This window comes from Larimichthys crocea, chromosome XVI (assembly GCF_000972845.2).
Source record: "Larimichthys crocea isolate SSNF chromosome XVI, L_crocea_2.0, whole genome shotgun sequence".
NCBI classification, from domain to species: Eukaryota; Metazoa; Chordata; class Actinopteri; family Sciaenidae; genus Larimichthys; species Larimichthys crocea.
This window is the reverse complement of record NC_040026.1, coordinates 22193551-22207219: the sequence shown is the minus strand read 5'-3', so window position 1 is coordinate 22207219 and position 13669 is coordinate 22193551. Positions and strand designations below refer to the sequence as shown.

Here is a 13669-nt window from a genome sequence, read left to right as displayed (position 1 = left end):
TATGGGTAAATATCATTATGTGATTTAAGCTATTTATTGTTTTTGTTTTTTTTTTCCATACAAACTGTAACCTAGATATCTTAGTCAGCTTTATTACAGTGTGTGGGAGGACCTATAAACACACACGTGTGTGTGTGAGCATCACATGAGCACAGTGAGACTTCAGATGTGAGCATCATGCACGCTGCATCTTTATTAAAGTGAATTATTGCCCTCGTGCATGAATCATCAATAATAATCTTGTTTTTAATCCATAGAGGAGAATAGATAAATAGCACATTGTCAATATTTTAGAGACCACACAACATTTCACGAGCTCGTGTCCTATAAAGACGAGCAAAGCTTCACACCGTGGATAACTCTGATATTTCAAACTGCATCTGTCAGAAAAACTTCAAGCCGATACAAAAATGACATCTGCTCTCAGTCATTCTTCTCTTTGCTCAAAGTTTACAGAGCTTCATAAATAAAATAAAAGTCCCACTCGGAGTGTTTGTACTCCTGGTTTAACTTACAGCAGGAGATGTTTCTGTGCAGTCTACTGCAACATTTTACAGCAACTCATAGTTGCTGCTTCAGGACGGACAGGAAAGAATCCAAATTGCCCCCTTAAGTGCATTTTAAGTTGCACTTGATAGCTTATTGACGGGCCGAGCATGAAGGGATTATCTTTTGGCGGCGATCCCAAATGTCGGAGAGAGAGAGAGAGAGAGGCAAAACAAAGCGGAGCGGGGCGGCAGCAGGGTGTAAGTCAAAGCCGAGCGTCGTCAGGCGATACCGGCCAAGAGTAATGGATACGGCGAGGAAGCACAAAAGAAGACAACGCTGTAATTGCTTATGACACACCGAGCTATCTCCTGGAGACAACGCAAATTGAAAAACCAATATTTCTACATAATAACCCTTAGGCCTCTTACAACAACACCCCGTGGACAGCCTCGCGGCAGACTAATGACTCCAGTGCCATCATCTTCCATCTTGTATCTTAGCAACAGCCTCGCATCGACACCATCCTTCAGACGTTTCATTCCACCTCCAAGACCCCATGAAGAAACAAGACGTCTGCTGCAGGTACACCCCCGAAAGGTTTGTCCCACGGCGCCGTTCAAACGTGGCCTTTCTCCCGCTGAGGGAAAATCTGCCAATCAATCTCATCCTGAAGCGTGCTCAGCGCTCCGGTTCCTGCAGCTCGGATGGACTTCAGTAATCCCGGTCATGCTTTTGTGGTGTGCAATCAGGGAATCATCTCGGCTCTGCTGGCCAAGGTTCAATAAGCTCTCTCTCTCTCTCACACACATTTGTCCTCGTCATTCACCTTGACACTGGCAGCAATGTACTTCTCACACACACACACACACACACACACACACACACACACACACACTCTCTCAAGGTAAGCCTGCCGCTGTGATAAGGCTGTAAAATGCTACAAGGATTTCAGAGCCATGGTGCAATCTGAAGACGGTGACCAATCCCACGGGAACAGCTGACCTCCAACACGTTAGTGGGAGGCTGCAGATCACGCACACCGGAGGACAGGAAAGCAATCACACACACACACACACACACACACACACACGTAAACAAAAAGGCGTCGGGCTGTTTGATTGACAGCAAGAAAAAAAAAAAAGACAACGTGTCAAAGCTCAGCGCTCGCGTCGTCTCGACCGTCTAACATGCAGATTCATTTCTCACTCTGAGCTCCGCATATGTCCGCTTCCCTCTAATGTGATTTATCGAGTTTATAATTTATTTTATTCCATAAAAGCAGCATTCTCTCGCACTTTTAAATTGCCACTTTCTCATTTCCATAATCACAGTGTAATTAGACGGCAACAGAAACACGAGGGCTCGTACGCAAAGCGCTCACTCTGCAGAGACGAGCGGCGTCGGTCGCTCTGTGTGCCGGTTTATTTTGCTCCAGCTGCAACCAGCATCAGTAATCATGCTAATGAGGCCGATGGCACGTTTACTCTGCCGGCAGCTGATGAATTTAGATAAATCCTGATGTGGCTCATCGATAAATGAACAGGAGGAGTGTCACAGGTAGTACAAAAAAAAAGGTTTCATTTATTAATCGATCGATTAATAAGGGGATGATTTGTGTTGTCCAGGTTGGCGTCACACCTGAGATGAAGCTGCTAAATGATTGGTCAGTTTTCTGTGATGTCATCCTGCATCATGTTTATGAGCTGAGGTGATTCACGGAGATGCTGCTGGTGAAAAGATGCAGCTTGTAGACTGAAGTCCGATTTGTAAAGAAAGAGGGAGCTCAAATACAAACGTGAGCATGAATGGAAAAGTTCAAACTCTAAATAATAATTTAACCTCGGATGACTTATTAATTAATTTGTGCCTGCGAGCATTCGGCTGGTGTTAATTTGCCACCCTGAGTGAGATACGGGAGGACGTGACAGGTGAATGTGATCTCACAGAAATCCTCGTCAGACTTCAGACAGACGTGATTATTACTCAGCTGAATTTATTCAGTTTCCTGCTTTTCTTGTAGATTTAACGTCTCAGCTTTAATCTCCAAACAAATCCATTGTAGTGTACATTCAGACAGGATCCGGAGCCGCAGCGGAAACACTTTATTTTCCATTTATTTCAGTGGTGGGTCGTCTGTTTGGCTGCTGCAGTGAAGTTAAGCTGCATCCAACTTTCAGGAAAAACGCAGCCCGACATCACGCTCAGAGTCTGAGATCTAAACTCTGATACTCGACCTGTTGAGTCGTGACTTTGTTTATTTCATGAAGCTTCTAAATCTGAGTCTGGCTGCAAAATAGAGACACAAAGAAGTTTAATTTGGTTTGTGTGAGAGAAACCGAGCAGTGGTTGAGAGACATTGAGAGTAAAAGCGAGTGAGCGAAGCCGGTTAATCAGCGATCATCACACACCCTCAGACAGCTCTGCGGTGATTCCCCTTTCACCGTTACACATGATGCTGCATTAGTGACGGTTACATCATCTCAGTGTCCTTGAATCCCAGGCTGCACCACCAGAGCCTTGAACTGCCCTTGCTCTGTGTTATAAGTTCAACACACAGTCACACTCTGCCTCCATGAGCCAGTCCTGAACCGGGCCGCAGTCGATCATCTCTGAACAGTGTTTATGTTACTTTACAGTCTGTCGGCGTTCGGCAGTGTGAAGGTCTGGAGCTCGTCCAAGAGCAGCAGTGCTGGAGTGAGGTCACGTGACTGACTCGTGTGCCCTCTCAGAGAGGAGGAGACGAAGTTTGTTTGTAAACAGTGAAGCGATGTTAGAGCGAGGTGGGAGACAGAGACGGGCAGGAGCTGAAGAAATAACCATTTACAGAACGCATTGTTCTCTGAATGATTTGGTTGGCTGCTATCTGCCACCGGCAGGAAGAGACAAGTGTTTTGTCCCGCTCTCTAATCCATGAGTCAAAGCCGGCTGCACACACAGTGAATCGGTAATGAAGGAAAAGGTGACGATCACTTTCTTGGCATCTTTTTACATTCTGGCACCAAAATAATAAAAAAACAAGACAGATGAAAAGTCTAATGTTTCTCTTCTATTTGGAAAATATATTTCTAACCGCACAAAGATGGACGGACGACACTTACCCGCAGGTCTCCGTTGGCCAGGTGTGGGTTGTGGTGTCCGGGGTAGGTGCCGTAGATGGGCTCTTTGCAGTAAATCTTAATCACGCAGCGGTCCTGAACGTCCCGCGGATCCTCCAGCTCGTAGAAGACGTTACGGGTCTCGTCTTTGATCAGCAGAGCCGTGCTGGGAGACCTGAACATCAATAGTCATAACACTGATAAACAGTCCATGCAAAGACAATTTCAGCAGCTATTACTGGCCAATAATCAGCGCTGTACATTCATTTACAGACTTAGAGGGGAATTGGAAGACCTTAATGAGCGCCCGTACTGAGAGATCAGTATCAACGAGCAGAGTCAGAGCAGATTGTACAGATAATCCATAACGGACGGCTGGATGAAAAGTTTTCGTCTCATATAGAAACTTGTTGAGGAACACAAAAGTAAATGAAATTCATCCTCAGTGAGAAGATGAAGTTTGTTTTAAGACATTAAAGTTTATTTTTTGTAGCGATAACACCTCCTGCATCAGATTATTTGTGACGTAAGCGCACTGTACATCACTGACATGACTACCGTTGCCGTGACAGATAAAACGGGACAAACACTGCGACATGAGCCCGTTTTTAGAACCGGACTGAATCCCAGCTTGATCTGCCGTTGTTTGCTGAGCGAGGACTACCAAACTGCCGCTAGACGTGCAGATGAATTTCTGTCCGAAATTCTGGTCACTTGATGTCAGGTTGCTCCTTTCTTTTCACTGTGCTGGGTCGACGTGACAAACACAAAGTGTCTGAGAGTGTCACGGCGACACGAGGATGGAAAATACAGAGGCTGGTTCGAGCTGTGTGTGCTTCCTCTCCTCCTGATGTCAACCAGAGAAACTACAAATATGCTTTTTTTAAAGACATTTCGACAGTGGACGGGACGTTTTAGTCTGGTCAGCAATCACGATTTCTACCTGCCTCAAAGCATTCAAACTAAACTTTGACTGATGTCATGAACCGGATCTCAGACGGGACGTTTTATTTTCTGTTTTAAATGACCCGAGTGCTTGATTCAGGTCGTGGCTTGATGATCGGATGATGTGAGCACATTTAGCTTTGGCCTCACAGACAGTTTACCCGTACTGTAGGACAGTACAGCTTGAGCTCATCTTACTACCCACTCCTGTTTAACATGTAACTAACACTACGAGTGTGCAGGTGCTCTCCACTCCCTGAGTGGAATATAAATTTAACTTTAAACAGGCTTGTTGTGTAGCATCGACATTTGTGGGCTGTGAAAAGTTCCAGTTAGTAACACACCGCGGTCGCCCACTCGGAGGCTCGGAGCTGTTCTTCTGTAAACAGATGCAGCGTTATTAAAGTTAATATTTCCTCAAACAAACAGTGAGAAGAATTCAGATCTCAGTTTGTCTCCTTAAGATCAGTTTGAGCGTTAACGACGAGACTGTATGCGTGTTCACTCGTTTCACAGCTTCTCTGGCTTTATTGATTTTCATCGACTCTCTGTTCAAAAACTAATTTTTACGTCAGTGTCCGACGATGAAATTGCATTTTTCACTTGCAGTGTCACCCTGCGTGTGGAGAGTTCAATGTCTTGTGTACATGCATCTATACACACATCCTATGTGATGCTGGCGTACCTGAGCATGGCCATGGTGAGCCTCTGGGGGAACATGTGCACGATGAGGGCCCTCAGGGTGTCCAGGCTCGTCAGCTCGTGGGTCAGGTGCACCCTGCGTGTCTCCTCCCCAAGCTGGAGGAACAAGATCCCTGCATTTATGGATGGGGAGGAGCAATGAGGGAGATCCATGACAGGTGGAGGTGGCGGTGATGAACAGAACAGAAGGTGGAGGGACAATTTTCACCTCAAAGTATGAGTGTGTTATATCGCACGCTGAGAGCAGAACAGTGTATTCAAACACAAACTACGTCTCCACCAACATCTCAGCTGTTTAATGCTACATCATGTTTAAATGTCTGACGGTTGCTCTGTGTGGAAAACACTCTCCAGCTCTCTGTGTGGTTTCATGAAGCCTCTGTCTGTAAAGCTGGTTTGCAGTTCTGTACATGAATATATCAAAGCTGCGGCTTCCTGCTCACACTGTGTGAGTTGTTTCAGAGAAATTCGTAACAGATGCTCCGTCAAGGACTACAATCAATCATCGGATGCATTTTGTCCCACGTTTTTCCAGCTCCTACGAATGCATCACCCTCCTCCTCGCAGAAGATTTTGCGTCTTGCCAGAGTCATTAATCACAGACGATTCATTTGGAGGCGTCAGGCAGCTCTGTTTGTATTCAGCGTTTCTTCACGCAGTGGACCGAAGTCTGACTTTGACTCACAGACTTGGACCAGGTTTAAAAACACTTGATGCCGTCAGTCATCTCCGATAAATGATTCTCTGCTTTAAAGACGGCGTGTGATTGGCTCTCTGACTGGACATATTCACGTCATCGAGGCTGACACAGGGCGGTGAAATTGACGGTGCATCAACGTGAGCTGCCCGCTGAATGAGGCTGAATTGAATCATCAGTTGAGGTGTGACCGAATCAAAACGCTGAATGTTATCTGGCCCTTTGTTTCCCGGAGCAACGCAGGAAAACAACTCGGCCTCGTCTCACAAAGATCCGACTGCGATGGAGGAGGACAGATCAGCGTGTCGGACCTCGTCCTGCTCGAGACGACTGTCAACGTGTAAAACAACATAACATGTGGGAGCTACTCTGCAGGTGAGTTAGACAGAGCTGCAGCAGGTTCACCGAGGACAGACACAGAATAATATATAGTTTAGTTGTATCGATTAACAGACCTGCAGCTAGAGCAGAGAGCTGAACGCTCATGTCAGCATGAAAACTTGATTTAGCGTGTTTGTATCAGCAGGATTCATCCTCTGGGGAGGAGGACAGTTGATGAGATGTTTCAGTCTGGACCAAAGCGATGGAGCGACCTACACTGGCATCTAAAGAGCCACACAGAAAACCATGAATCAGCAATAATTCTGACCAAACCTCCAACGTCAACCTTGAAGGAACCTCCACCCTGCAGACACTCATTATCGTGCAGCTCTCTCCAGCCCTTCGAACAAACTGTCTTCTGCTACAGCCTAATATTGGAAATGTTGAGTCATCAGTCCAGTGCACCTGCTGCATATTCTGTCTATGTTTTCATGCATAGTCGAGTCTCTTGGCTTCGTTTCCATGTTGGAGGTTTGGCATTTTCTTCCATGAAGACCACAGGAGATGGGTGTACCTGGTTTCTGACAGTTCTTTTTTATTTTATTATTTATTTTATAAGATGATTTTTTTGGCCTTTTCAAGCTTTATTCTGATAGAGACCCTGGGCTTCTGCAGCATGACTGAGCCTTCGCACACGGGACGGCTGCTCGACCAACTGAGCTCAACACCGGCCCGTTTCTGCCAGTTCTGAGCTGATGGCACTGCTGGACATCTGAAGGGAAATGAGCTCGATGTGTTTTTCATCTGCTGCATGAAGTTTCCTCGGCCGACCACTGCGCTGCTGCACGTTTCTTTGTGCTTCTTCAAAACTTGAACATCTTGAAACTCCTGTGTGGTTTGAAATGTTTGTGTGGGAGACACCTTGCTGATGCAGTATAACTTCTTTGTGTCTTATTGCTGTGCTCAGTCCTGCCTCAGTTTTAAGCTGTTTCTGTTTCAGGTAATGACATCACACACCTGACTGACTATAATCCTAAAAATCTCTGACTGTGTGTAAGCGTACCTCGAAGAACTGATGCTGGTTTGAAGTCAAACGGTCGAAACAAAAAGTATTAATATAGATTTTTCTTTTGTTCGCTCAGAGACCAAACAAACAGTGGCTAGCTATCTCTGCAGCAGATAACCCCGCACAGTATCTCAGTGAAGGCCACGTGTCACAGTGTGAATATTTGAAGTCTGACCTGGCGCTCGTAGCTTGGCCTGGCTGGACGAGCGGGCCAGCGGCAGGCTCTGGCGGAGCCGGTTCATCCGGTTAAAGCCGATGGGGATATCAGGCTCTGACATGGTCTCCAGATTTTCAGCTGACGCGAAGGATACCCTGCTGGCCTGGTCGGCGAGAGCCGGCTGTGTCGGGCTCAGTCGGGTCACACGAGGTGTGCGAGTCTGCAAGACACGAGATAAGAAGTTAGGACGGAGAGGAGGAGATAAAGATAGAACAGATGATGCTGAGGCGGTAACACAGAAATCAATGAGCTGACAGCAAAAAAAAGAAAAGAAGTGGAACGCACAAACAAAAGAAAAACAATTTTCTTTGTGAATCAATGCAGAGACACAAAACAGTGAGTGGAAAAGAAAAGCTGTTAGCAGACAGACAAATAAAGAGTTCACCTCAGACAAAGCAGCGTTACATCTTCCTCTGCCGACAGAGGCTGAAGCCTGGAGATAAAATTAGAGCGGCGCAGCCAGCCGGGATAAACAAACCAAACTCACCAACGTTGGAGCGTAACTACGCCTCAGAAGAGTCCAGCTGCATTAATAATGACGCACAAACACTATGAACAATGCTTCAATTAAATTTTCACGAGAGCAGAGTGGAGTGTCGACGCGCTGATAAAAACTGAGTGAAGAGATAAAATAAATGAATGATGCAGCTACGAGAGCGAGCTGTGGCCCCCGAGCCGTCCACAGTGAGCTGAACACGAGCGCTGTAACGCTAATGACCACCACAAAGCCGGAGCTCTATCCGACATGCAGATCACCGCGGATATTTCACCTGTCCAATTCTGAAGCAGCGGGGAGCCCCAAATTTGTGAAGGACCTCTCATTACAGCACAACGAGGAGCGGCTGCAGCAGGTTGGCTTTTAATGAATCCTCACTGACAGACATTTTCCGGCCCAAAGAATACAGTAATGAGCTCCCACAGTGCTACATGAAGCCGGCTCCGATCGCCTTCTGCATCTGTGGTCCCCGCTCAGTCCTCGCAGACGCTCTACGGGCGCCGTTTGATTTCTTGAGGCTACGGCGAGCGTGCAGGCATGACACTCAGCCATGCGTGTGTGCGCAAACATGTAGGAAACACTGTGAAGAGACACACACACGCAATGCACATTTACAATCTGTTGCACACAGTCGTCCCCCGGGCTTCGCCTGCTCTACATTAATAATGTTTGAGAGTCTTTAAAACGCTGAAGCCGTGAACGAGCCGCTGCAAACAGCCTGACAGATTATGTGTGCTGCCTCTCATGTTCGGAGGTTTACGGTGTTGGCGTGTGCTTGTCAGACAGACGCAGCACACCTTCCGTCTTCAACCACGCAAGGATCGAGCTACTGAAGAGAAAAGAACACCGCAACAGGGAATTATAAAGTTTGTGTGTAGTGAACCGAGCAGGGAAGAAGAAGAAGAAGCAGATAGAGGTTAGAAAAAGAGCAGATATGCACCGGAGAAAAGAAACAGAGAAGAGAATAACAAAACAGGACCGAGCCGAGCAAAGAACTCAAAGATGGATGAACTTTTTCTAACTAGTTTCCATTTTCTCTGACATTTCCTGCAGGGGATCTTTCTTTTTCTTTCCAGGTGAGAAAACAGAAAGAAAACTTGGCGAACGCTGGTGTTTTATTTTCCAAAGAAAGTCGATAAAGCTTCCCACAGGATCTCTGTGGACGTCCGCCCCCTCTTCTGCCCGTCATTTGTAAAAGACGCTCGCTGCCGTTACAGCGATGAGTAACGGTTTAACTCAAACACTGAATGAAGTGTGAAAGAAATCGATTTTCACGGCGACTTGACAGAGATTCAGAAAAATGAGGAAATGTCAGAAAGGTTTGAAAACGCTGAATCAAATATGGAAATAAAGATTCATAGATCATTCATCAGGTACTTTCAGAAGATTAAATATGTTTACATTAACACATTAAACAGTTTTATCTGATGAAAGATGAAAAAATATCTGTTAACTACGTGTTTATTTATTGTTACGATGGCGAAGGTCACGCATCGTCTCTTCAAACTCCAGGTAAAGTGTCTTTCTGGAGCAGTGGGCTGGAGAACAAACGAGGGGAAGCTTGAAGTTAATCCTACACAGAAGTTTTGGGTTACGTGAGTTGAGAACAAGCGGCAACCCCAGTGTCTGTGAAGAGAAGCCACAAACTGCAGTTCCTCCAACGTCCACTTGAGGCTGGCTCCAGAAGTGAGTCAGTCTCCATAAGTCCCCATGTCCAAATGTCCAACTTCACAGCAGAAATAAACATGTTTACAGCCTGGTACAAAAAACAGTTTTGGTCTCTGTAGCTAATTTCCCCGTTCATGACAACTGTACTGAGGGTGAATTTATATACAACTCACCTGTTCAGGTTATATTAAGGCTTAAAGTTATGCAGGATTAAGAGCGTGGACGCTTTGATTGACAGGTGGGTGTGGTTACAGACCTCTTGTTTGAACGCACGCTTCATTCAGCCGCCTCAGGTCTGCCGATGATTCACGTCACTGATTTTTATATTAGAGGAGGAAGAGTCACCACACTGAGCTTCATAATGTGAAGAAACCTGTGCATGACGTCACTGTCCATTTTCCAAACAGGCAGTCCACGTTCACTGACTTTACTATCTTTACAGTATAGAGTCTGCTCCTACAGTCATCACGAAGGTCTCTGAAGTAGAATCAGTTGGTACAAAAAAATGCCTCTTTATATTTTCCATGAGTTCAGTCATGGATGGTTTCTGATGTTTTCTCCAGCTTGAAATAGAAGTGTTATCAGCGAAGTTGGACGATGAGAGGAGGTGTGTAATTTCACTTGTTCTGCCGACCTGTCTGACTGCGAACCGCTCAACAGTAAAACTGTCAAGTTTCCATTAATGAGCTTTCATGTAGGAAGCCTGTTCAGTTCATTTGTCACTGCCGACAACCTGTCTGCACGTCACAGCACAGCTCCACACCGGTTTGTTTGTTCGAGGCACCTACAGCCTGACACCAACACAGATGGCGTGTTCGCTGCAGTATCATTGTTTCGCCATGATTTAAACATGAGGTTCGTATCCACTTCTTGTTCTGTCCACAGTTTGCCACCATCAGTTATCAACACACAACCAGTAATCAATCAATTTATTATTTAAATCACTGCAAACTCAAATTCAAGCCAACATATTTTGATATATTAACGTCACAATGGTTTCTTCCATTACAATGAACAAACAGCTCATCAGCTCACTGCCGTACGATCCGGTCTGATCCATCCGAGCTGCTGCAGGACCGTTAACGATCACGACTTTGACCCAACAATCAGTTTTAATGAGGCTGAGAAACACGATTTTTACTTCACTGCATCAGTTTGACTTCAGAGTTTCATGACTGCAGCCTGGACACATTAAGCTGCTGAGTCAGAGAAGAGGAGCCGAGGTTATAAAATCCGAATGTAACTACAGTTATAGTCAGAAATTAATTGTGGACTAATTAGTCCATTAATAAAAAACGTAACAGCAACAGCTGTGATCATCGAGTAATCGTTTGAGTCATTCATCAAACATCTGTGTCGGCTTCTCTCCGTTTTACATCGTTGTGAACTCGATATTTTTGGGTTCTGGACAGTTGGTGGAACAGAAAAAGAGAGACGGACGTCTGTCCTGATTTTCAGACACTAAACTGATTAAAATTGATTGATCGTAACATTCGAGACCTCTTTCACAGCTAAGGAACGACGCTTCACTGGTGGAAAATACAACAAATTCTGTAAATGAAGTGACTTTTTATGCAGCACTTCTCTCCCGAATCCCAAATGATTCTTTTTATTGGAGCTTTATACTGTAACAGTTCATTCATACGAGGTTTGTAAGCGAGTTAGACTTCTCTAACACGACCTAGTTCAGTTTTAACCACATGCAAGGCCACGTGCTGCTACAAAGGAAGCCAAACCAGGGTGGTTACACAGTCTTACCTCTATTTCAAGCATCCTGTTGGCCATGAAATGACCTTTCTCCTCTCCGCGACGCTGTGACAGACGAGCACGCCTCGTATATTTTATATTAATCCACGTTCGTTCTATTTAAACCTCTTTACCAGCAGACGTGTCCTCTGCTGAGTCCACCTTTCAAGCACCGATTGGCTGGTCAGACTCAGATTTCCCACCAGCTCACACACTCAGTCTTGATTGATGAGGCAGCTGTGCACAGCTGTAACATGGGCCCCCCACCCCTAAAAAACAGCTGCCACGCCTCCGAACTCTGAGATTTCACGGACATTACCGCTTCGTACAGTGGCATTCCTTTTCCTGAGAGAGCGTCAGCTGATGAGAGCTCATGAATCTGCGTTTATGAAGCGAGGTGAGCGGACAGCCTGCGGGAGGCGAGGCAGGTGAAGGAGGCGAGGAGCTGTCCGATATGCTCTGCGGTCTTGTTCCATTTCCTGCAGAGCGGCTCCACGGGAGCAGCTGGGGGTTAATTGCCTTGCTCAAGGGCACTTGTTTTTAAGTGAGAGGAGGGAACCTCTCGCTCACTTCCCTGCCCAGATATCCCCCCACTGAACCCCGAGAGTCAGCGCTGATCGGAGGCTTCGTGCACTTTGTGCGGCGGTTGGAGTGTGACCTTGACACCTCCAGACGAACCACATGACTGATTATTACTGTATTTATAAAAACAAACAAAAATCACAGTGAACCGTGCGATGATATAAACACTGCATCCACTCCCGTCGTCTGTGTATTGCTTCAGATTTATAGCCTACAGTAATAGATAATTGTCTGCTCGCATAAAATCTAGTGGGAACTTCTCATCCTGTTATTGCTTTCCACCAAGTTCAGCCTTATTAATGTGCAGCCTGCTAAGCAAACCTCGCAGGCTTGGCAGATGGCAGTGAAGTGTCAATAAGTGATTCTGGCCACGTGCCTCAGAACAGTGCCAGTCGGCAAGCCGGTCAGGGAACGCTGCAGCAGTCGGACTGCTAAGCCTTTTAGCGGTGAAAAAACAAAACAAAAAAACACTCCCGCTATTCTCTGAGTCCGATTGGGGAGCAGAGATTTTCCACCGAGCGTCGTATCAACAGCCAAACAGCACGAGAACAACAAAAGCGTTTGTCTGAATGGGTGAGAGATGAGCTAGCTCGCTGGGACAAAGATGGCAGGCGTATTCTGTGCAGGAAGCGTCCTGGTTCGAGTCCGAGACACGGAGACGCTCTGCAAAACCTCAAGACTCCCTGAAGTGACACGAACATCGCTGTGAATTAGTTTTTTTATGGATGAAAGGTTAAATATAGTTTTTTACAGTGCATTTTGAAAGTCCTTTTTTGGGGGGGGTCGCGTCTAGAGCTCGGATCTGTAGGGAGCTCAAAGTACAGTCGCCGCTCCTCGGGTACATCCAACTGGCCGGAGACCCCAGGGCAGACCCAGAACCTGCTGTAGGACTTTGTGGTCTATCCGGCCTGGGAACGCCTCCAGGAGGAGCTGGAATCTTGAAATGTTCTTGTCATTCTTATTATAGCTCGTCTAATCATGCATTCGCTCACTCTCTGAGCTCTTTCGTTTGTTTCTATCTGCGGCCGTCTCTCGTTTTTCTATGACTCACTCTGTTTTCGCTCTAACTGTGCGCTCATGGTGAGCTGTTTCCTTCCCTTCTATGCTGGACTGTTAAAGTGAGTAACCGTCGGCCTCTGTTCCTCACAGCAGCAGCAGCTGAATTTCACCTTTCGCACTCGCTTTGAAAAGGCGCACGGTTTATTTTCGTCTCACTTGTGCAGCTGCAAAAGCCAAAAGTCAATCCTGTGGTGAATTCACCGCTGAGTGTGCACGAGCTAAAGTTAGCACCGTGGGCTAACGTTCCTCGATAGCAAGTTGAAACAGAAGAACAAACGGCGTCCGTAAGATATCTGATCAGACGGGCATGACAGAGGATGATAACAGGTCTCTTAGCAACGCCGTCTCGGAGTTGTCATGGGAAACGCCTCTAGGCTCAAAGACAAAACTTTTAGAAGTTCCAAAATAAGAGTAGTACCATAATTATGAATACTTTCCACACACACACACACACACACACACACACACACACACTGTCCTGCATATATTTAAGTACTATTTTCAGAGGATGCAGCTATGATATTCCCTCTTAATGAACTATCGCCTCTGCTTTTGTCTCTATGGTTACTTTAACAAGCAGCCGAGT

At 46.1% G+C, this 13669-nt stretch overlaps 1 protein-coding gene across 9 annotated transcripts in view; it reads right to left on the bottom strand.

Annotated features, from left to right (window-relative positions):
- The window catches only part of srcin1b (SRC kinase signaling inhibitor 1b), a 70880-nt gene that overhangs the window by 19905 nt on the left and 37306 nt on the right, over positions 1 to 13669 (bottom strand). For all 9 annotated transcript variants that reach the window (XM_019277783.2, XM_019277786.2, XM_019277784.2 and 6 more), the window contains 3 exons: positions 7491 to 7692; positions 5215 to 5344; positions 3588 to 3759 (listed from right to left, as the gene is read on the bottom strand). In XM_019277783.2, coding sequence (XP_019133328.1) covers positions 3588 to 3759; positions 5215 to 5344; positions 7491 to 7692 — 504 coding nt within the window. The remainder of the gene's footprint in view (positions 1 to 3587; positions 3760 to 5214; positions 5345 to 7490; positions 7693 to 13669) is intronic.